Source organism: Asterias amurensis, chromosome 4 (assembly GCF_032118995.1).
Source record: "Asterias amurensis chromosome 4, ASM3211899v1".
Classification (NCBI taxonomy): domain Eukaryota; kingdom Metazoa; phylum Echinodermata; class Asteroidea; order Forcipulatida; family Asteriidae; genus Asterias; species Asterias amurensis.
This window is the reverse complement of record NC_092651.1, coordinates 17,143,670-17,167,414: the sequence shown is the minus strand read 5'-3', so window position 1 is coordinate 17,167,414 and position 23,745 is coordinate 17,143,670. Positions and strand designations below refer to the sequence as shown.

General features: G+C 38.9%; 2 protein-coding genes across 2 annotated transcripts in view; one reads left to right on the top strand and one right to left on the bottom strand.

Annotated features, from left to right (window-relative positions):
* Window positions 1–13: 13 nt before the first annotated feature.
* On the bottom strand, window positions 14–15,790 carry LOC139936090 (calpain-15-like). Its single transcript, XM_071930808.1, has 13 exons — window positions 15,730–15,790; window positions 13,108–14,727; window positions 12,273–12,487; window positions 11,616–11,799; window positions 11,152–11,296; window positions 10,412–10,487; window positions 9,610–9,735; window positions 9,036–9,188; window positions 8,298–8,456; window positions 7,997–8,208; window positions 7,123–7,277; window positions 6,394–6,572; window positions 14–5,685 (listed from the first exon to the last, which is right to left on the bottom strand). Exons 2-13 carry the CDS (start codon window positions 14,677–14,679, stop codon window positions 5,511–5,513), a joined length of 3,351 nt encoding a protein of 1,116 aa, XP_071786909.1. The 5' UTR covers window positions 14,680–14,727; window positions 15,730–15,790; the 3' UTR covers window positions 14–5,510.
* Window positions 15,791–16,232: 442 nt separating this feature from the next.
* The window catches only part of LOC139936091 (uncharacterized), a 45,313-nt gene continuing 37,800 nt past the window's right edge, over window positions 16,233–23,745 (top strand). The window contains exon 1 of the mRNA XM_071930809.1: window positions 16,233–16,489. Within this exon, the coding sequence (XP_071786910.1) occupies window positions 16,424–16,489 (66 nt within the window). The 5' untranslated portion in view covers window positions 16,233–16,423. The remainder of the gene's footprint in view (window positions 16,490–23,745) is intronic.

The window sequence follows — 23,745 nt, the reverse complement described above, 5'->3', positions numbered from 1 at the left end:
TAATACACCCATTGCATCCTTTTAAAAAGTTAAACGTTGCTGTTTTTCACAATTAATTTGCAATTATTTCTGGAAAAATATCCATAGCTTATATATATATAATATATACGTGTTCTTGTCTCTTCAGTGCTAAATGTCATAACTCTTATTCCATCCTACATGTCTGAAGTCCTGAACTTAAACTGACAAAGCTTTAGCCTAAAGTCTAAGCTCAAGCCGTGGTTTTGAAAATGGTCACAGCTAAAAAAGCCTTATCAAAAGGTCATACCATCACAGTTTTTCTTTAACCGACGAAGCCTTAGCCCAGGCCTGATACTTCACATAGGCATCAACGGCGATTGCCTCCATGCCACCTGGTCATTGCCTTGATGCCCCTGACATGCTACATGTATAGTAGAAATTTACAAATTCCTCATAGGGAGCCCTTTACCGAGGAGAAAATGCCTTGGTGCCCTTGCCCCTTTCAAAAACGAAGCATACAGGCCTGTTAGCCTTAGCCCAAGGTCAAGCTGTGGGATTTGAATTTGGTCACAACTTAAAGGCAGTGGACACTATTAGTATTTATTCAAAACAAAATAATTATTAGCATAAAACCTTACTTTGTAACAAGTAATGGGGAGCTGTTGATAGTATAAAACATTGTGAGAAACGGCTCCCTCTGAAGTAACGTAGATTTCAAGAAACTTGATTTCGAGATCTCAGAATTAGATTTTGAGGTCTCGAAATCAAGCATCTGGGAGCACACAACTTCGTGTGACAAGGGTGTTTTTTCGTTCATTATTATCTCGCAACTTCGACGACCAATTGAGCTGAAATGTTCACAGGTTTGTTATTTTATGCATATGTTGAGATACACCAAGTGAGAATACTGGTCTTTGACAATTACCAATAGTGTGCAGTATAAGGTCATACTTCCACAATGAATAGAAAAAGGTCATACCTGGCACATGAGTATACCTCACATGATTGGTTGCTTTGTTTCCAACAAGTTCAACACTTATTCAACACTTATTCAATTGTTTTGTTTATGGCTTTCCATAGTTTTCCAACCTCGGTTGTTAAAAGCTTGGGCTGTGACGTTGCAATTGAAAGGTCTAGATCAGCACCATTTTGCTAACGGGCACAAGTGCTTCAACATGGGTTTCTTTGCCGTCTTGGTCTCATATACATCACAGTGGACTTTATTTTATGATACAACATTTGTGCTTTGATGCGACAATTTAAAATGATTCTGACAATAAATACTCCTCTTGTATTTCACCGTGATAAAAAAATTGAACGCTGTTTAACAGCGTTTTGATTATCCATAATTCACCAAAAAACATATTTCCCAAAACACCTGTTATAGTTACAAATTTTAACAAAAATTGATATAAAGCGTATAAATATATTTGGAAAACTGTTATGTCCAATATTTCTATAATAAAGCTACATGTTTACATTTGTTTGACCACCGCCTCGCTACTATGGGCAGCGCACTGTATTTATGTCTCTCGTCACTAAACCCCTGGTAGGGGTGCTGAAAAAAAAGCTCAGATTTACTCCCGACGACCAATTGATTTTGAATTTTCAAAAGTTTGATGGTTTATGCATAAGTTGAGATACACCAAGTGAGAAGACTGTTCTGCGCACACGCTCGTTAAAAACTCTCAACCCCTGTAGGACATTTACTGGCGTGTCAAAAGCAAGTCTTCTGGCGCAATGTCTTTTCAAGTGAGTTGTACTTTTTGTTACACGGTCACCCTAAATTGCATACATTTCGACATGACGCAAGATCAAAAAAGAATGGGAGAGGGCAATGACTTGATGTCTCTTTTGTGGGCTAGCATACTGGAGCATGCCAGTAAGTGGAGCAACCCAAATGCCTAAATAAAATGTGCCATATATTGGCATATTTTAATAAACCAATACCACTGTTTGGGAAAACATGACACAGCGAGATTGATCATCCCTGGGAACAAGGTTAGCCTGATACAATGAAACAAATTCTTAATTATAATTTCTTTAGTTGATTAGTTTGCATACACTATTCACCAAAAACCTTTACATTAATTGTTTGTGCAAAACAACAAAATACCTTTTAAACCAATGTTCAAAAATGGCTTCTTCATTTAGAAAAGGATACCACAAATAAATTAAATATAACAATTAAATTTGAGATAGATTTGAGATCGAACAGTGAGTTCGTGGACATGGAGTATAGATATATACTATGTGACAAGGCTTTATGGCAAAATTAAACCAGCTCAACCAATGGGAATAAAGCTGAAATTTGCCAAACATCTACAATTGTAGCCTACATAAAATGCCTACATAAAATGGCGGCATGCTTGAATTGACTAAAAAAATAGTTTTGCACACATAACTTCACACACAGCATTCTCTGGGTTGCATTTCTATGGTACAATTACATTATGCAACCTTCTCCTGGTACTTTGTATATATGACAAAAGCACATTACTTTGGACTACTATTCACTGGTGTACACCTCACTGGTGCACAGAGATGATGCATCTACAACCCTATAAATTACCTGAGAACCAGTGGGATCCCTGAAGACCAGCCACTCAAAACTCATGGAGGGATAAACAAAAACAATGACACCTTTTGCTGCTTCAATAAGCCCTGGATATGTAAGTATTATACATTACTTCCTGATTAATTATAACAAAATGTGGAATTTGGAAGTTACTAGGTGAGAAAATTCATTTAAACTTTGGTGTGGCAAAATTGTATACAAACATGACACATTTTAACACTAAGGCACTATTAAGAAGTTGCTATTAAAGGAGTTGAGACTGTGGAACATTTCTGTATCATGCCACCACTTTTTCATTCATTGTGAAATAGATTGGTATCTAATTTACTCAAATAAGATATTGCTTTTCAGTAAAAATGAGTGAAGTGGCGCCACAATACGGAAATATTTCCGAGTGTAACTGCTAAGCTGCTGTAAAGAAGGTTGACCACAAAGTGATTACAAAGTGATTAACCTACCCTGTTCAATCATGATTCAGTATTCAGTAATTCTTATTTTACTGGTTCCATTTAAACAAAACTTACAGGATTGTGCAATGTTAATCATTTTGGACTGCAAGTCTTGCAGGAATTTGCACTCCCAAAATCAAGTTGGTCCCAACCATAATTTTATTGAGTTTTATGCATGTGCAAATCTACTTATTTAACCTCTTCAGTTTAACGGATTATGTCTGTAACAATTATCATGATCTAAAGAAATGTATGTAGGAAATACATGAAAGTAAATTATATTTATTAAATCAACAAAGAAAACCTGAGAATAAGACTTTAAGACCTTCTTTTTCGGTCACTTATAATTTATAAAATTTTGCCCAACTGGTGTTACGTTATCATTAAGGGTGGCATGGTTGGCCTCGATTCTTGGCCAGGGCCATGTGAGTTGAGTTGTGCGTTGGTTCTCTGCTGTGCCACGAGGGTTTTCCAGATTATCTGGTTTTCCTCCCTCGGGAAAAATCAAACACTTTCGATGTTGGCTGTGATCGGTGGTCATAATGGGTTGATGTGGATGGCAGCCAAAGGCGCCCTTGCATGCATGCTTCTTGAACACGTTGTAGCCGCGTCCTTCGCAATTCAGCTCTTAGCTGCGAGTAAGGATGATTGGGCCCCCAAAATTATCATTAAACCTATAACTACTGGGTTCTTATGTAGCCCCTATGGACATAACACCCGTACTCTACGGATGTATGAAAGTGCTCATTACTTGTTTTGCAATAAGATAAGCTGATCAAAAACTGTCTATTTCTATCGAGTATTCTTCCGTAGTTCAGTTTGCAGCCATGCCCTATGTGCATCTTAAGTTTCAACGTTTGGTCGCATAAGACGTTCAAGTTTGTTCTTTGAAACCAAGTGGTTCATCAACCAATCATGCAAGGAATTTGATAGTAAACTCCCTTTAAGGTTACCAGCCAAGATAGCAAGTCACATGTACAATTTGTGACTGCTAAGCAAACAAAAAGCCCCGGGTATTGGAAATACATAGCTTTAACTTTTAATATAAAAAAGGCTTTGAATAGAATAGCAGAATATAATTTTGTTATTTATAAAGTTATCTCTTTGAGTAAATGTTAATTTTATGAAACTTATCTTCTCACTGAACAAATTATTTAATGTACAGTGAAAACGGCAGCTTTATTGCAAGAAATATACACAGTGTCGCAACGAGGAGGGCACACAACACAATGTGAAAAGACATGGACACATTATAAACAACACTACAATCATTACACACCAAACCACACCACAACACACTACATAACATTCAAACACTACGTGAACAACAGTATACAAAGAATTTGAACTGCAACTGGGGTCTGTAACATACATATTAGTTGAACCACAGCTTAATCGGCAACTAGGGTCAGTAATGTGTACATGCATGTACATGTATGTAACTTAAAAACCACAACTATATAGAGGGTCAGTGTCTCTTTAACCACAACTTAAACCACAACAATGGTCACTAATGTTCATGTTATTTAAAACACAATTAGAGTCGGTATGTAATGTAACTGAAACCAAAACCCAACCAATTTACATTTAACTTGAAGGCAGTGGACACTATTGGTAAATACTCAAAATAATTATTAGCATAAAACCTTACTTGGTAACAAGTAATGGGGAGCTGTTGATAAGTACTCTGTGAGAAACATAGTTTTCAAGAAAGAATTAATTTTCCATGAATTTGATTTCGAGACGGAAATCAAGCATCTGAAAGCACACAACTTCGTGTGACAAGGGTGTTTTTTCTCTCATTATTATCTCGCAACTTCGACGGCCGATTGAGCTCAAATTTTCACAGGTTTGTTATTTTATGCATATGTTGAGATACACCAAGTGAGAAGACTAGTCTTTTACAACTACCAATAGTGTCAAGTGTCTTTAAACAACAGCTGGGGTTAGTAACCTGCACTAACCTACAACTACATACGTTCTGGGACGGTAATCTAACTTAACATGAACCATCTCAAAATTCATTAACTATGAAAGCTGCTTTACTTTTAACCAAGTAACTTTTTATTGCCATTAATTTTAGGAGTGGTTACCAAGCATATACCTCAGCTTTTTGGTCTTGATCTTGTACATGCACAGTTGATCTTTAAGGTACATGGCTTGCCCTAAGAAGACCCCAGTCATGGAGGTCTTTCTTCAAGCCAAGAGATCGAAGCAACTTCAATTGGGAAATACAACATTAAATGGGACATGGCTTGCCCTAAGAAGACCCCAGTCATAGAGGTTGTTCTTCGAGCCTAGAGAATGAAGTGTCTTCAATTGGGAACACCAACACTAAATGGGACACGGATTGCCCTAAAATGACACACGTCTTGTGGGTCTTTCTTCAAGCCTAGAGAATGAAGGGTCTTCAATTGGGAAAACCAACATTAAATGGGACATGGCTTGCCCTAAAAAGACCCAGTCCTGCAGGTCTTTCTGCAATCCTAAACACTGACCATCTTCAATCGGACGCACAGGCTCTAAATGGGACGCGGCTGGTGCAGTCCCAGGATGTCTGGGGTGATTTCTGGGACATGACTCGCCCTACGAGGGCCCCAGTCCTGGAGGTCTTTCTTCAGGGACAGACGGTGAGTCGTCAGATGGCAGATGGTATAGCTGGACTCCACCACTTGGGTCAGGACGGTCAAAACTTGTCTGAAAGATAAAGAAGGATCCATGAATGATTTCAAGAAGAAGCAATACCACAATGGCTCCCCATTGGCCTTGATGCCCAATCCCTCGCTCACCAATCAGAATGGATAAACTGTCTTTATGAATGTTTATTTGGTTTGCAGTAACACCATCTGTATATCTACTTGTTGAGTAGTTCTTTTGAGAACTTATCTTGCTACACGTATATATTCTACTACCGCGGAGTAGAGACTTCTCTACTGCATCAGAGTAGATTTTTCAAAAACTTGGGAGACTTCTCAGTTCTAAAGAACTTTCGTGTTCACAAACAACCTTCTGGGCGTAAGGTAGGAAATTGGCCCGGAGTACTACTTTTGCGAAGTTGATCGAGGGGACATCTTGTTATAACTTCACTGCTGCAAAGTGAGTTCCTTATTGGATTCAATGTTTTGAATAGCTTGCTCTATATAGTCATCGTCAAAACACTGACAATTATTTAAACCCAATCTAACCTCCTGCGTTCTTGATTTATTGATGATATTTGATTCCTTATATGAATGTATGAACACTAACAATTATATAAACCCTATCTTACACCCTGCGTTCTTGATGTAGTGATGCTATATAAATGCCTATGTATGAATGTATGATGCGAACATTGATGTAAAACGCATTGAGACGCTATTGTGGAATGCGCTATATAGGAACTAGTTAGTATTTGCTGAAACTGACCTGTGTAGCGGTGGTATACAGTCTACAGTTATCAGACTACCTCTAGTAGACACTACATTAAAGCTCCCATTACAGTCACACTTCATATGCAGACTGTAGTCAGAGTGTCTGTTCTCTACCACGATGATGAAACCTGACCATCCATGGTCTAGGTTGTAACACGTCACACCTTCCCGACCCTGCAAAGGATTATCAAATGTCAGTAGACCTTTATCATGGTGCAGCCATCTTGATTTTTTCCCCATTTATATCAATGTTACCCAACTAAGGCTGGAAGAACAACATCTAGTCTGGTTCCTATTTGCAAAATGATTATTAGCATTCATTATTGTTATTCAATAAAGGGCTATTCTTTAACTCATAAGGAAAGATTGTGAATTTATCCTTTGGTTATCTGAGTATTTGCTCTGCCCCATCGATCTCATCCAAGACCACTATGCCATATATCGAGCACCAAACGCTATAACTACCGCTTTTTACCATTTGTTCGACCACTTAAGTGTAAGACACACTTTTAAACACCAGCATGCACGAGTTCAGAGGTCAACATTACATACTCTTTTAACACCCTAAACAGGGCTAAAATTTGACATTGGATCCCGGGCCAGAGGCTAGTGAATTTAGCTTTTTTGATTGGGGAATTCCCCAAGAAACAAAAGACAAACAAACTAACTAACAAACAAACAAACGAACAAAACAACAACCCCAAAAACAAAATAAGTCTAGTACCTCATGTCGTTTGCCTTTTTGTACAGCCAGCATGATGAGAGCATCTGCAATGGCGTGCTGGGTTGGTTTGATCTGACTGACACTGACTGGATGGGAGCTGTGTAGAGTCAGGGCATAGGGAGGATGGTCTTTGGCTCCTGTGGGACTCCGTAGACCTAGGCCAAATAAAAGTTATCAAACATTGTTTAATAGGTCAAATGAGTGTGTGGATGAGGGTCTGTGATATGTGTTCTCAACATGATATCATTGCAGGCTGGCATAGTCCATCTATCATTCAAAACTACAGTGGATTGTGATATTGAATGGCCAGACAGTAGAAGGGTACTGTGTACTGTGTAGATGCCACAACATGATATCATATTGCAGGCTAGTGGCATAGTTCATTCTAACCACAGTGAATGATTTTGAATGTTCAGCACAGTAGAAGGGTTGACTGTGTACTGTGTAGATGCACTCATAACATGATTTCATATTCAGGCCGACATAGTTCACCTATCATTCAAAACCACACTGAGTGATATTGATCTGTCACAAAGTAGAAGGGTCGACTATGCACTGTGTAGTTGCACTCACAACATGATTTCACATTTCAGGCAGGCAAAGTAAATCTACCATTCAAAACCGCACATGTTGATTCTGATCGGTCACACAGTAGTATGGTTGACTGTGCACTATTTAGATGCATTCACCACATGACAACAAGCAGAAAAACACAGTGGATAATATTTTTTTTCAATGGACATTTATTTTTCATGTCAACAATGGCAATAACAGTAAGTATAGTAATCAAAGATGGATGCCACAATATTGACAAGTTGGACAGCAGCAGAACTATGAACGACATTAACTTGCAAAACAATGAAGCATAACGTACCACTCATGTTCACACCAGTACTCCAGTGATTGAACGCCATACACACCACTACGTACAGACCAGGCTCAAAGAATGCACTACAGCCGACAAACGCCCTCAGCTGCCTCTTGCAGTAGGTCACGACCTTTGACATGCCAGAGGTCGTCATACCGCATGCTCTCAGGACGACAATTGTGAGGTCAAGGGGGTTTCGGGAGGACTTCTCTAATCTCCTGTGAATGACATACAAAATATTTTTAGACAAAAGTTTGACTTGCATTAAAAAAACCAAAAATAATAAAATAATAATTATTATTATTACCTCCATGTCTGATTGAGAGTGAAGTCGATCTCTGTTGGCTTGTCTACCGTCAGCATAGTCACCTTCATTGGACCCCCGGCATAGTTGGGTAAAACCCCCTCGACCCGGACCTCTGCCCAGTTGGAGTGGAGTTTGCAAATATCCACACAGTCAAAGAATCTAAGCAGAAAATTAGTGTTAAGGTTTTGATATTTTGTATGGGATATCACCTTACATCACAAGGCCGTGGACGGCCACTTCAATTCAATTTTGATTCAATTTGATTCAATGCACTTTCCATTCCAAACTCAAGATAACAAAAAAGGAACATAAACATAGAGACAACGACTACAAGGAAACAATAAGTAAATCTAATTATACAATACAAAGCAAAACAAAACAACAAACAAAAAAGCACTTAAAAATTGGAAGTGTAGAGGGCCCATAAAAACCAGGGCATTATTTCATAGAGCTGCTTTAGCAGACAATATTGCCTACCAAAAGCAGAAACAAGTAGCATACCAGTCATAAATTGTACATGTGATATGGTAATTTTGCTGGTAACCTTACTCTGATAAGCAAATCTGTAATATGCTCGCCATTTTAAGCAGCTTAAGCAGCTATATGAAATTGGCCCCTGAGCTTGTCAATTACAGGCCCATCTAGGAACTGTAGTGAAAACCAACATGTATTTGAAATATTAGCTCTGTAGTCACTAAACTCATGCTAATGCCCCTGCTGGCAGTCAATAAAACTTACCTCATCATATCTTTGAGTGACATCCAGAATACACCTTCCCCGGCACCATGTGCCATTAATGCCTCCCTCATGTCCGGAGGCCACTTGGGCCAATCATCTGACCAGTCCCCACGCCATGAATAGCGCCCCCACGGGTTGCGAAGACGAATTAATCTGTTGAATGAAAAAACACTAGCAAATAAATAATGTACAATTTTCTTGTGGCAATTAGCACTTTATAATTAGTGCTTTGCAGAGGCATGGGGGAAAAATCCACAGATCTGATTTTCCAGTGTTAGCAGACTAGTGGGAACATTGCAGCAATAACTTGACTTTCAAAAGGGTTTGATACCTTTTGAAGATCAAGTTTTTGGTCGTGACATGAATCCCTACTCTGGTCACTGTGAATGAAGATGTATGTAATACAATTTGCCTGTAGAAGTTTCAGCTTACAAGTAATATTTTAATGGAAGCTTTCTACTATAATTATCTGTAAACCATGTAAGTTTAATTTAGATACTTTTGTGTTGTATGCCGCAAAAAAAATACCCAAACCCTTTTAAAAGAAAACGAAGATGATTCCCTTTTTACCCACCTGTTACTACAGATATCTTGAACATCCAGCACCGAGTAGGAATGTCGGGGTCTGAGTCCAACTTTCTGGTACAGCTCAGTATCGACCTTCATGTTTCCTCCTCCACACGAGGCACCCATCAAGAACCTAAAGATAATCAGAACAAAATGTTAAAGCCATTGGACACTTTCTGACCAGAACAAAAATTAAAAGTTCACAGATTTACAAATAACTTACAGGGTTTACAGAAGGTAATTGTGAAAGACTTCCCTTGAAATATTATTCCATGAAATGCTTTACTTTTTGAGAAAACATTAAAACAATTATCAATTCTCGAGCGATATCGAGAATAACGGATTTATTTAAAACACATGTCATGACACGGTGAAACGTGCGGAAACAAGGGTGGGTTTTCCCGTTATTTTCTCCCGACTCCGATGACAGATTGAGCCTAAATTTTCACAGGTTTGTTATTTTATATAGAAGTTGAGATACACAAAGTGTGGGCCTTTGGACAATACTGTTTACCGATGTTGTGCAATTGCTTTAATCAAGAGACGGCGCTGACTGCAATGTTTGTTATTACTTACTACCTAGTTGAAACAGTCAAGTAAGGTTTGTGGTGATCATTTTGCATTATGAAAGGGGTCTATTGAAATCAAAAACATGGAATCCAAACAATGCGCACTACCATTTCCACCAATTTGGGAGTCAAATCTTATGACTCTGCACATTTTTTACTCCCAAAATTGCTGACAGGGTAGATGCGTGAGTGCGCTGTGCAAGGAGTATATATATATCGGGGTGTATTACTGAGACTTACCCAGCCTCTTTAGAGCTAAGCAGCCTGGCCCAAACCAGGTCCTTGTCTATGACTTCACCCCGAACGGCACTGCTGGCTGTCAACAAAATGTATTTAAAAAACAGTTTATCAAAACACAATACTGAATGTAGATCATAAAGTTGAACAAAAAATGTTATACATATGTGATAGTAACTTCCCCTTTTGTTTTTTATACCTTGTGATATTTTGAGTTGTTATATTAGGCCCCGAATGATCAGCTGACCTGTATGGGTTACCCTCAATAACGATGGTTATGAGTAAATAAAAAAATAAAAAAATAAAACGATTGTACAAAAACAAGGTTGATTAATATTACTATGGTTGGGGTTCTAAAAATGTTGAAACTTTGGACGAGTCCTAAAGGTATGTAGTGGCTGTGTGATTAAGCACACCAGACTCAAGCTTGTATTTCTGATCAGCAGAGTTTGGGTTCGAGTCGGTCGGTCAAGGCATTTGTGTCCTTGAACGAGACATTTCGAAAGAATTGCTTTGTCTTCCGATGTGACATTTTGTTGTAGGTCTCGAGTACAAGAATTGTTAGTGAAAGTAAAATAACTCTCTTAACTTGTAAGAGTAAGGGGAACCCTGGTGTTTCTGGTTCACATTACAGGTTTCCTCAGGCTTGCGAGATACTGATTCAGTTCACTCATGAGGCATCTTTGGTTACTTTACCAAAAATATAGAATAATAAAACAGGTATGATAATTGAGGTACACTACCGTGTAGTTGCAGACTCTCACAGGGTGCACCAGTCAGTGTGGCAAGTCCCTCTAGGCACCTACCAGCTACAAGTGCCTCGTAGCACCCACTCATCTTGGCAAGAGCTTTCTCAATCAATGGAACCCAAAGCTGTTTCCTTTTAGCCTAGAAGGAAAAGAACAAAAGAAATGCATTTATAAACAGTATCAACCTCTACCCTGACACTGGTACCCATTTATACCCCTGGGTGAAGAGAAGCATTTATAGTAAAGGATTACAAGTGCCACGACCAGGACCCGAACCGACACTCCAATGACGTAACCACCAGAACTTCAATTTTGATGCTTTAAACCACTCGACCATGACACCCTACAATCTCCATATCTTTAACTCGTTTTATTTCAAAAAGGGATCTGGAATTACTTTTGGTTCCTGCCACTTTTACAGGCAAACCTAGGGTTGTAAATTTATGAATGTTTGTTACCTTTGAGAAGACGAGTCTGCCCCTTTCATCACACGGAAACAAGTCATCAATTAGAACTGTTTCCCATAATCCATCTCGGCACAGTCGGATCTGATAAGCGCCCTCATTGTTTACCGTCTTGGAAATCATGATATGCTCCAAGATCTCGGGTCGCTCAACAATGACGGCTAAAGCACTTAGAAACCTAGTCAAGAGCAAAAAAAAATTACATTTTTTGTTCTCCCATCACAAGTTTTTATTACATTTATATTTGATGTTCTAAATTTTGCCTGCGTCACCTTTATAATGGATATTGTTTAATTAGTTGAATACTTTGACAATCGTAATAATCCTGTTTTTCTTGTGAATTTCATTTCTAAAGTTGCATTTTTAAGATTCTGACTTGGAAGTTACTATTCTTAAAACCTTGGATTTCATGCTCAAGACTTTGTGTTTAGGATCACTGTGTTCTAATCAATTGTATTTCTTGTTTTAAAAGGGACAGTGTAATGACCGGGTTTCGAACCCACACTCTGCTAATCAGAAACACCAGACTTTTAGTTCGGTGCTCTTAATCACTCGGCCATGACACGCCACATGCATTCTGGCAAAGTAGTGGTTTATACAGGGCTGACAGGTTTGACCTGCCTCCAGAATTTTCCCATTTTGTGAACTTACCAGCAGTTTCCCAAGACACCCTGTGAGATGTCAGATGGAAGTGGGGTGCGGAAAACCTCCCACTTGACCGAATCTACCGTCTCCGAGCTTGAGAATGTGATGCGGTCTGGTCTGAGCCACTGAGAGGCTTTGGTGTGGAGTCCGGGCTCACTTGGCTTGAAGGAAAGAGATCTCGGCGCTGGCGGGAAGGAATCGTCAACAAACTGCATAGTGTTCTGGTAAGAAAATAAACAAAGACATTTAAGTTCAAACCCAACACAAAAGTAAATAAACAATTTTGGTCAAACAAATTTAAATATTATATGTTCAATTTTGTCTTAAAACAATTGTTATTAATATTTATGTTCAATTTTGTCAAACAAATTTGATTAATATGTTCAATTTTGTCAAACTAACTTTATTAATAGATGCTAAATTTGCATTGGGGATAATTTAACACTATTTGTGTTTTACCCATTTCATGTTTATCCTTGACGCAAATTTAACAAAAGAATGCTGATATTTAGGATTCGAACTATCACTAGCAAGCAGTGGTCTAGTGGTGCTATATCTGCTCAAGTACAGCAACGGTCGTGGGTTCGAATCCCACCCAAGTAATATGCCTGTATTTGTTTTCTACACAGGACTCAGGAATGTACCAAGTATACATTGCCTAACACAAATCAATTTTGTTTTAAAGTTAAAACCAATTTTTTATTTGAAATCTACCGAGGTCAGGTGGTAGAAGTTTCGGTTGTTAGAGCGCGGGCACATTAATCCATAGGTCGATGGTTCAAATCTCGCTCTAGTCAATTCGTCTGTGTTCTACCCCAAATAAGCATTTTCTCTTACTTACATGTTTACAAAAAAGGCTGATTCTTTGAAACTGTTCCCTTGCATTCTCTTCATCTTCCTTCCTTCTGGAAGCCGACATCACACTCTTCTGTCGCTTCATCCGGCCGTCCCTGATCACCTCCACTGCCCCTTTCTCTACTTCCGTTTTCTTTTCGCCGCAAACACTGCAATGGGTTAACTGCAACGAGTTCTCCAGGGTGCACTGGGGACACAGCCAGTGTTCACTCTGCTTTCCAGGTTCCTTCAGTCGCCACGTCCCGCAGATCGAGCAGGACTTGAGGACGACCGGGTTTGCAAAGGTGCACTGCGGACAGGCCCACTCGTTCTCCCGAGGAATGAACTGGCTGAGAATGTTCTCTCTGTGTAGTGTCATCGCCGCAACCTTAGCCTCTCCACACGCCTTGCATTGGTCATGGACGTCATCGTTAACCAGGGTGCATTTCGCACAGGTCCAGCGTTTGCGTCTGAGAGCAACACGTGTTGATCGCTCCTTACCAGGCATTTTAGGCGATAGCTTACCCGAGTCTGAAGTCTTGGACGGTCCACTTGCTGGCCCTTTTGCTTTTACACTTACAGATGCATCAGCTGATCCACTTTGGCTACCCAGATAGTTTCCACATTGTTCACATAGGCCTGAAGATTTTTTAGACTTAATCCCACATGATGTACACATTTCTGAGTTCAATCTTTTAGAGTCAGTCAGATCAATTACCTCCTGCTCCATGGGCTCTGCAGCGGAACTAGGAGAATCTGTACTGTCTCCATCCTTTGAATTTGAAGCCTCTAGGCTTCCTTGTCTGGCACCCTGACCAGACACCACTGTGTTGCTGGATGATGGAGTCTTGCTGGGCTCACCTGTGAGATCCTGAGTTGATTGTGGAAACTGAAAATAGTCAGCGTCAGTATTTGAAGTTTTCTTTCGTACAACTCGTTCATTTCCGCTTGGGCACTGACACATCTGGCATATCTCAAACTCATCTGGATTAAGATAGGTACAGAGCTTGCAGGACCATATATCTTCTTGATTAGACGGTTGAGGAATCTCTGTAATGGGCTTATTTTTTGGTTCTTTGACAGCAGCCTTTACTTCATCTGCTGAGTGAGTAATAGGCTCTGGAGAGGTTGGTTTCATAACAGACATTACATTAGATAAGAATTGTCCGATACCTTGCTTTGCTGAGTCAATAAAAGAGTTTCTGTTGGATGCTTGTGGTTTTGGACTTTCTTGCTCAGCATCTTGATTCTGGACGGCTGTTTCTACAGGGGTGCTGCTCCGCTCCCTCTGGGAAATCTTTGGAGTGACACTTTTGTCCGTCTCCATTAACTCAACTGCTGCTGATGGGGAGGACGCAAAGCGGCGTGCATCACAAGCAGCACACACAGGAGCTTCTGGAGGGTTGAGGAGGGTGCAACGTTTGCAGGCCCACGGTGAAGCGTCACTTGCTGAGAAGGAATTCGTTGAAGATCCTGGTGAATCCAAGTCAATGATGTCCGGACTAGAGCCTGGAGACGAGGTAGAGTCGCTGTCGATGATGATACCTTCAGCCTGGGAGGGATTTTCATTGCTGGCCATCTTGAGTACTTAGCATCAAAGGCTCCTGTGCAGATGATACAGTGGAATCTACAACAAACATTGAAAAATGATGATCTATGAGTAATGACAATATTTTATTTTAGGTTAATTTAAGTAGTATGGCCTAGCCAAGGGGCTTAGCGCACCAAACTCAAGTTCCGGATGTGGGTTCTCATCCCTGTCATGACAGATTTTATTCTTGAGCAAGACATCTTACTCTACTTGCTTCACATCACGCACACAATATCCTCCACAAGCTAATGAACAAGAAGAATAATTTTTGAATATAAATTTATATCAGGAAGTGAATAGAATCTGAACTTCAAATATTAATTTGATTGAAAACAAATGTTGGCTATTTAAGTTAGCCTTTAAAAAAAATACAAGGTGTTGACCTTAAACAAAAAATTTTCTTCAACTTTCTCGGCACAGAAAAGCGGATATTGCCGGTACATACTAAGTTTCACCATAGCCAACATTTTGTTAGGAATAATCTACCACAACCTTTGAGGAACTTCATATCCATTTTTTAATTTTCAGAAAGAAACAACTAAAACTAAAAGTAAAAACTACCTTTTCATTCCTGCATTTTTTCTTAGCTTGTATCGTTTGTCATGTTTGTATGCGCTTTTAAGTTTACCCTTGCCTTGGAATTGGCATGGGCGAAGTCGCTTTTACTTTAGTAGGCCTATATCAAATTCTTTGTTAAAAATAAAGACTCCCAAGCCCGAGAATCACTTCCCTTAACCTCAAAATTAACTTCAGAATCAGAAAGAACAACCCAGATCATGGAATTGTCAACATCTGTGTGTTCAGATAGATATTACTGGCGGTCTATGAACCCGGATTTCAAATTCAAGCATCCCGCACCCATCACCGCATAAATTAAACAATGATTTCAGAATAATGAATTTTGTATAAATATAAGAGAGATCAACTTTTTTCATTATAAACTTGCCTTGATGAACATTTAGATCTACAGCCTACTTCCTGGTGTATCAATTACCACTGTGGTATATGACCATTAATTAGAAAACTATAAAAACTTACCATTGATCGTTTTTCAGCAGTGAAATCGTACCATCCATGGCGATCACACACATGACATGCATCTCTATCGGTCTGTGTTGATGAAACATCAACAACTGCCTAGCGCCACCAACGTTCATAATTATTAAATGGGTCAAGTTCTTAAAGGGGAATGCCCGTGTTGGGTAACTTTTAAAGGGGATCACCCATGAGTAATGCAAACAGAATTACATTCCAAATATGGGCTTTCGCCATTTTTTTCTTAGGGTTTTGTTACAATTTTTCAAATAATGAGCTGAAAACATGTATGGTGAATAAATTATAGCTAATACTAATTAACTAGACTTAGTTGTCTAAAAAAATCCTACAAAGAACGTTGTTCTCTTGAGGCCACCGTAGATAATACAAAACGTGTGTTGATGCGATTTCCTCATAAACACGGATCGTATTTCCACTGTCATCCGTGATGCCTGGTAACCACTATAGACAATCTCTATTGTACTGCAAATACCGGATACCAATGACATAAGGATGACCGCTGGTGGTGGGATGCGGATAGATTGCGCTAGTAAACTTGTATGCGTGCGTTTTGGTCGGCTATCACATTAAAATCACCTTTGAGCCAAAATGATTTCCGTGTTTTAGAGCGTGATTTATATTTCCAGTTTTGACAACACTACTCTGTAGTTTATCCCAAGGAACAAGTGTTGTGATCATGGAGGAAGTGATATTCACAGGATTCCTGACGAAATCTCCACCCGAAAGGAAAATAAATCGTGCGGTAAGTAAAGTTAAACAAAAACACTGTCATTCCTAATCTCCTGGGATTTTCATCACATTCCGATGGTACAAAAAATCTAATTGCAAAAAAAAAAAAGAATCAATGCATCCACTCAGTGCGCAAGAGCAAAGATGTGTACTTCCGGTTATTGTTTTTTTCCCCCGGATACTTTCAATTTTATCGATGTTTTTATTTTACCCATCCTTTCTCTTCTTCTTGAATCTCCCTGGCTACTTCTAGAAACTATAATAATAAGGTTCCCCGTGAGCCTTATATGAGTTTCTTCTTCCAGGCGGCCGTGGGGAGGAGGGTTACGTTACGGTTATCGCAACTAATACTTAAATAGTTTCTAGAAGTATCCCCCGGCCACCTGAACTTGAAAGTTGAAACTTGAAGTTGAAGACCTACTCACCTGATTGAATTCGAGAACAAATGGCTTCATTTTCAGCAACATTGAACTTGTGTGTGTGACTGTGAATTTTGTTGTTTAAATTAATTACAACATTTTTTACTGTGTTGTATTTTTGTACTAATTGAGCATGGATTTGTAATGGTAGGAAAGTAGTCCAGGCCTGGAATTTCATCTTTTGAGAGGGCAAGGCCATTTTCATTTTGTAAACGGCACTTCCATTAAAAAGTCTATGGCCTAACTGGTAGAAGGGGCACCAAGGAACAGAAGCAATGGCCTATGTGACCTCTGTGTTATTAATTCCAGGCCTGCTGGTTTTAAGTGAGACGGGCTGAGGCAAGGCCCTTGGGATTTGGGAGCGAGGGATGGGAGGGACTGGCCAGTGGGAGGATCAACAAGAATGAAAAAACTTATACCGTCGTCACTGCCAACTTTGAATTGAAAGTGAAAGAGAGATTTAAACAACTCATAATAACTTCTTTGAATTGAAAGTGAAAGAGAGATTTAAACAACTCATAATAACTTCACTGAAGCACATTTTTATTGTTACTGCCAAGCAAAAAAAATCTCTTTGAAATTATAGCCTCATTCTAGCCCTGGTAGAACGTAAGTCGGCCGGTGCATGGTGCAACGGAAGAGTCTAACCTGTACTATAACACCCCTTACCAATATTCTGGCTTTTCATTGGTTTAGAGCGCGTCACATGATACGGGGTTTGTCTTAGTTTTACTAGATGACGGCCGTGTGATAAAACCGATGCACTAGTCCGAAAGACTAGCAAACGGCGTGCAGTACCCAGACATCCGTTGCGTGTACGAGGATGATAAACTAATAGTCTGTAACCATTTCGGATTACATGACACTACATCCATGCAGCACAGTAAAAGTTTTTGCAATTTGTATTCGCGTCGTCCCTGGATTGTAGCATTCAGGTCTGTAACTTAATAGTACAGTATTAAGAAATGTTTGGGGTGTTATAAAACAAATATTGACTGCTTTTACTCGTGCAATGGTTAAAACTATCACTCCCTCGGTGATTCCCGGAGCGTTCTATTTTCCCTCGGCTTCACCTCGGGGAAAATAGAACGCTCCGGGGATCACCTCTGGAGTCATAGTTTTAACCATAGCACTCAAAGCAGTCAATATTTGTATACTATTTGAGGCCAGTCACACTGCAGCGATAACGAAAACAATAACGAATCTTGATGCAAAGAGAACGCATTCTGGTTGAATTGATCCACACACAATATGCTCGCTTAATCAACCAATCGAGGGCGTGCTTTGTCAACGTGATCATTATCGTTATTTCGTTATTTCGTTATCGATGTGCAGTGTGACTGGCCCTTTACAACTACATCTCCTTCATTGCATACATCGGGGATTGCCATCCTACTAAGGTTGGGTGCAGGTGTAATTTCAGAACAGTGAGAACACCCCGCATCTCCCCCCCCCCCACACTAGCAATACACATTACAATTGCTGCAAATAAAAAAAAGTATGGCTTTTGGAGTTACTGGTATTTTTAAAAGTTTGAAAAATTATAACTAAACGAAATGCTGTAAAAGGCCTGTTATCCGTAGTGTTATTCCATCTCCAATTGAATTTAATGAAAAGTTGCGAAGGACACCCAGTAACTTTCCGCTATCGAACGAATACGAGTCAGGTAGAACCTTCGCAAACTAGTGAGCTCGTAGCCTTGAACCTTCACTCAAATAAATCTGTATAAATAAATTGTATTTGTACCGTCAGTTATGTCATCACGTACGTTCAGTTTTAAGGGGGACTGTCTCGATGATGACTGTCAGTGTCTGTCACATCTTATTTATCGGCACTGTCTTACATTGTGATGTGATGGCATGCTTGCAGTAACTGGGTTATTAGAGCTAATTCCATGTTTATTATATTTATTGGTTAAAATTTCATAAAAAACAACATTTGTTTTAAAAGGAATGTACAGTATGACAGCTGATGGGTTGAATTGCACTGGTATGTATACATAGTCCAATATAAAAGTTTCTTTAAAAAGTAGCTTAAAGCTATTAAAAACAGATTTTATAAACACACAATGTACAGTCACAGGCTTGCTTCTGATCAAACTGTATAAATCTACATGGCTCAAATTTAACACTGTCTGACCAGACCATAGGCCCAAGGTCAGTAGTTTTGGTGTGGAGCAGCCATTAAAGGAACACGTTGCCTTGGATCGGACGAGATGGTCTATAAAAAGCGTCAGTAACTCTTTTTTATAAAATGCATATTGGTTGGAAAGATGATTTCAATGTAGAATACAATGATCCACACAAGTTTGCGTGGTTTTCCTTTTACTGTGCGAACTTACACAGTCGGCCTTTTATGGGAGTCAAAAATTTGGCTCCCATAAATGGCCGACCATGTTAGTTGACGAGGTAAAAGGAAAACCGTGCAATTTCGAGGCATGTTTGTGTGGATCATTGTATTCTACTTTTACAACATCTTTCTACCCATATGCATTTGATAAAAAACGGTTACAAATGCTTTTCAAAGACCAACTCGACCAATCCAAGGCACCGTGTTCCTTTAAAGCCATTGGACCCTTTCGGTCCAGAAAAAAAAAACAAGTTCACAGATTTACAAATAACTTACAGGGTTTACAGAAGGCAATTCTCTTGAAATATTATTCCATGAAATGCTGTACTTTTTGAGAAAACAGCCAAACAATATAAATTCTCGTTAACGAGAATTACGGAATTATTTTAAACACATGTCATGACACGGCGAAACGCGCGGAAACAAGGGTGGGTTTTTCCGTTGTTTTCTCCCGACTCCGATGACTGGTTGAGCCTAAATTTTTACAGGTTTGTTATTTGATATAGTAGTTGTGGTACACAAAGTGTGGGCCTTTGACAACACTGTTTACCGAAAGGGTCCAATGGCTTTAAACCTTTGACAAGACAAGCCCAGGGTTCTTGTTAAAAAAATAAAATTAATAAAGCAAAATACCTCAACAAGTTTGTTCAAATGTTGACTTTGAGTCCGATAGGCCTACCGTTTTAATTCTACTCTGTAACTGTGACATAATGATGTACTTCAACCCATCATAAAGACAAATGCAATAAATCTTCTCTTTTTATGTCTTTGCACTTGTTGAAATAAAAAAAGGGTTAACCTAAATGCAGGTATGCATTTTCCCTCATTTTGATTCTTGTCTTGTAAAAAGAATTCTTATTCTGGTCCTGACATTTTTTGCCACATGGTCTTGTAGGGTTTCCCCAAAAATTCATGCCCTGTAACTGCAATTGTTGAAACCGCTTGTTTTTTTGTGTGTTTAGGATTTTGCATAGTTTTGGGTGAGTTTTGAAAATAACGAAAAAAAAAAATATTTTAGGGCCTATCACTTTTGGTATAAGGGAGTTTACTGTATAGATTACTTGTAAAGTTTTTACTTTTGTAAAAACACATTCATTTTCATCGGTGTTTTAAAAATAAAAGGTATCAGTGACTGCTCTTTGTTTTGACAGTTTAACTTAACAACCATATTTCCCGAAAACACCTTGTGATCACATCTTGTGTACACACATCAGGGGTTAGAGTTGGGGTTAGAGTTTAAGGCTGGAAGTTAGGGTAAGGATAGGAAAAATACAATAGCTGTGTTGGCACATAGGGATGACAAACATAGGGTGTCGACACCGCTGTTGGGTGTCGGGTTAAAATTCATGCTTTTAAAGGCAGTGGACACAATTGGTAATTGTCAAAGACTAGCCTTCACAGTTGGTGTATCTCAACATATATGCATAAAATAACAAACCTGTGAAAATTTGAGCTCAGTCGGTCATCGAACTTGTGAGATAATAATGAAAGAAAAAACACCCTTGTCACACGAAGTTGTGTGCGTTTAGATGGTCGATTTTGAGACCTCAAGTTCTAAACTTGAGGTATTGAAATAAAATTTGTGGAAAATTACTTCTTTCCCGAAAACTATGGCACTTCAGAGGGAACCGTCTCTCACAATGTTTTATACCATCAACCTCTCCACGTTACTCGCCCAAGAAAGGTTTTATGATGATAATTATTTCGAGTTAAACATACCAGTAACTTTGCACACCTCACCTAATCATTCTTCCACCATGCAAAGTTTCATATACTACAAATCATGATCTGCTTGTATTGCGCAATTAAAATACGTCTATGAAATATTCATAATTAACAAAACTAACATTCTCTGGAAAAACCAAGTATGATTATCCTGTTTGATTTGGTGGAACTAGGGTGTCAGGCATCCCATTTTGTTAAATAAAAAACAATTTTGTTAAAACCACAGAAATATGAATTGTGTAAATTATATAATAAAAATTATAGGCCTGATACAAAACACAAGGGCGATGAAAGCCAAGTTCCAGACATCGTTGAATCAATCTCTCCTCACCCTCTGACTACCCAAGATCTGCCCCCCCCCCCCCCTCCTGAGTTTCCTAAAGTATCATTGAATTCCTAACGGCTGTGTTTTTTAAAACTGATGTGTCATTAATGTGTACAATCTACCTCCGTGGTACAATAGTTGCAATGAAAGCAATCAAATTTGACTTGACTGTAATTGTTCTGCAGTTCAAAGTAATTGAGCTTGTTAATTCATTTCCTATCACAATCACATAGTCATTCATGGTCAGTCAATGACAGCCAGACAGCTCTGCTATGGCAACTTTCATAACACTAACACGTGACACACTGGCATGACTCTAGAAACAGCTTGTATTCTGTGAACTAAGTATAACTTGCTATTATGTGATGAAACTTCACTTTGTAATTATAGATCTTGGTTAGTACCAGATGGATAAGGCAGTCAGGCGGCCAATTAATGACAATGATTAATGTGGGTTCTTTTTATATCGCTTTACCACACCCCTAGGGGTGTATCAAATTGCTCAATGTTTTGTCCTGTAAGGTATGCAGAGCTACATGTTTTGAAGTATGAGACCTATTCCTTTAAAGCCGTTATACACTTTCGGTAAACAGTATTGTCCAAGTCCCACACTTCGTGTATCACAACTTATATATATAAAATAACAAACCTGTGAAAATTTAGGCTCAATCGGTCATCGGAGTCGGGAGAAAATAACAGGAAAACCCACCCTTGTTTCTGCACATTTCGCAATATCATGACATGTGTTTAAAATCAATCCGTAATTCTCGCTATCAAGAATTGATTTTGTTTTAATGTTTTCTCAAAAAGTAATGCATTTCATGGAATAATATTTCAAGAGAAGTCTTCACCACTACCTTCTGTAAACCCTGTAAATTATTTGTAAATCTGTGAACTTTTTTTTTTTTTTTTCTGTACCGAAAGTGTCCAATGGCTTTATAGTGCTCACCATGTAATAGTTTACAAGGTATGGTTGCGCAAATATGATGCCGATCAAGCCAGGAACACTGCCAGGACGAACTCCTTCCCTTTAGGATAAGTGCACTGGTTTATTTTACGTGTACAGAACAACACACTGGACCTACAGGGCGCAGTTACACTTACTGAGACTCATTCTCTGTGCCGAGGCCATTCCTCCAACTTTCCCATCTCCCTTGGAACCACACAACCTCAAGCAACTTTACATTTAAATCCAACACTATACTATCCAAGCCTATGCAAGTTTCCATTTGTACGCCTGGGTGAAGGGAAGCAATTATGGTTAATTGCCTTGCCTTAGGACACATCTTGACCAGGAATCAACTCCAATGATTGAGGTACATGTTTGTTTACATACACTAACTAGAGTTTGATGCACCAGAATGCTGGATCATTTGCTAATGGGTTAATGGGTGACCTGAGGCTCATTGAAAAAGTACATTTTCTGCATCAAGATAAAGTTCAGGAGGGGAAGCTGTTTAGCCTCCTTTATAAACAGAGGTCAAGGCCTGCCTGTACTGTGTATTTAAACGCACAGGAGTACACCTTGTACATGGCCATCCATGGGACAGCATATTACAGGGTTCTCTGCAGGATTTTTAAAACTGCATTGTGGACAAACTTTTTAGCAGGCTGAATTTAAATTGTGAAAAATTTCTTCAAAATGTTTCTATTGGGCGTTTTTCTTGATCTTAAAAGTCTACTGTGTAATCTGTAGCATTATGGTTCTCACTTGATTATTTTTATTAATAAACAAAATCATACAAATTTTACAAGTTGCACGTTTTGGCACACAATTACCGCATTATGTAGTGTTATCATTTGGTTGTCAATGTAATGCTCACATACCGTACTAATTTCTTGTGGATAGTGCATGTATTATGCAACTATGATACTTAATGTACTAGAGACTAATTTCTGACGAATTGTGTAAAACGTACAACTTGGGACCTTTTTTTGTGGAAAGTTTAGCATTTTTATGCTGGAGAAATTTTGTTAACTATTTTTTTTTTCTTTCTTAGTTACTCTGATTTATTTCCTTTTCAAGTATTGTACACACACATGTGTAGCATGCAGGGCTCAAAATTTACACTGGACCGGCCGCAGGCCTGAGGCCACTGATTTAAGCTTCAGGTCAGTAAACTTACAGACCAAAACAAGATCGGCAGTCTTGTGTGTTATCGTTCAAATGTTGACATTCAGTCTGATAAACTTTTAATAATATTTCTAAATAAATTCTGTTGAGTATTGAAGAATACTTGACCCATATGATATAAATATTTTCTTAGGTTTTTTTGGTTTGGTTAAAGCAGCTCAAATGATGTTAGGTTTTTACATGTAGATATTTTTGTTTTCTCTAAAAATTCTGGTCTTGTTTTTTGTGTTTTGTATTACTCGATATTGAGCATGATGTACAACACAACCCCCTACTTAGCCTTGATCAAGGCTGTTGACATACTGTTCCCCGGCCCG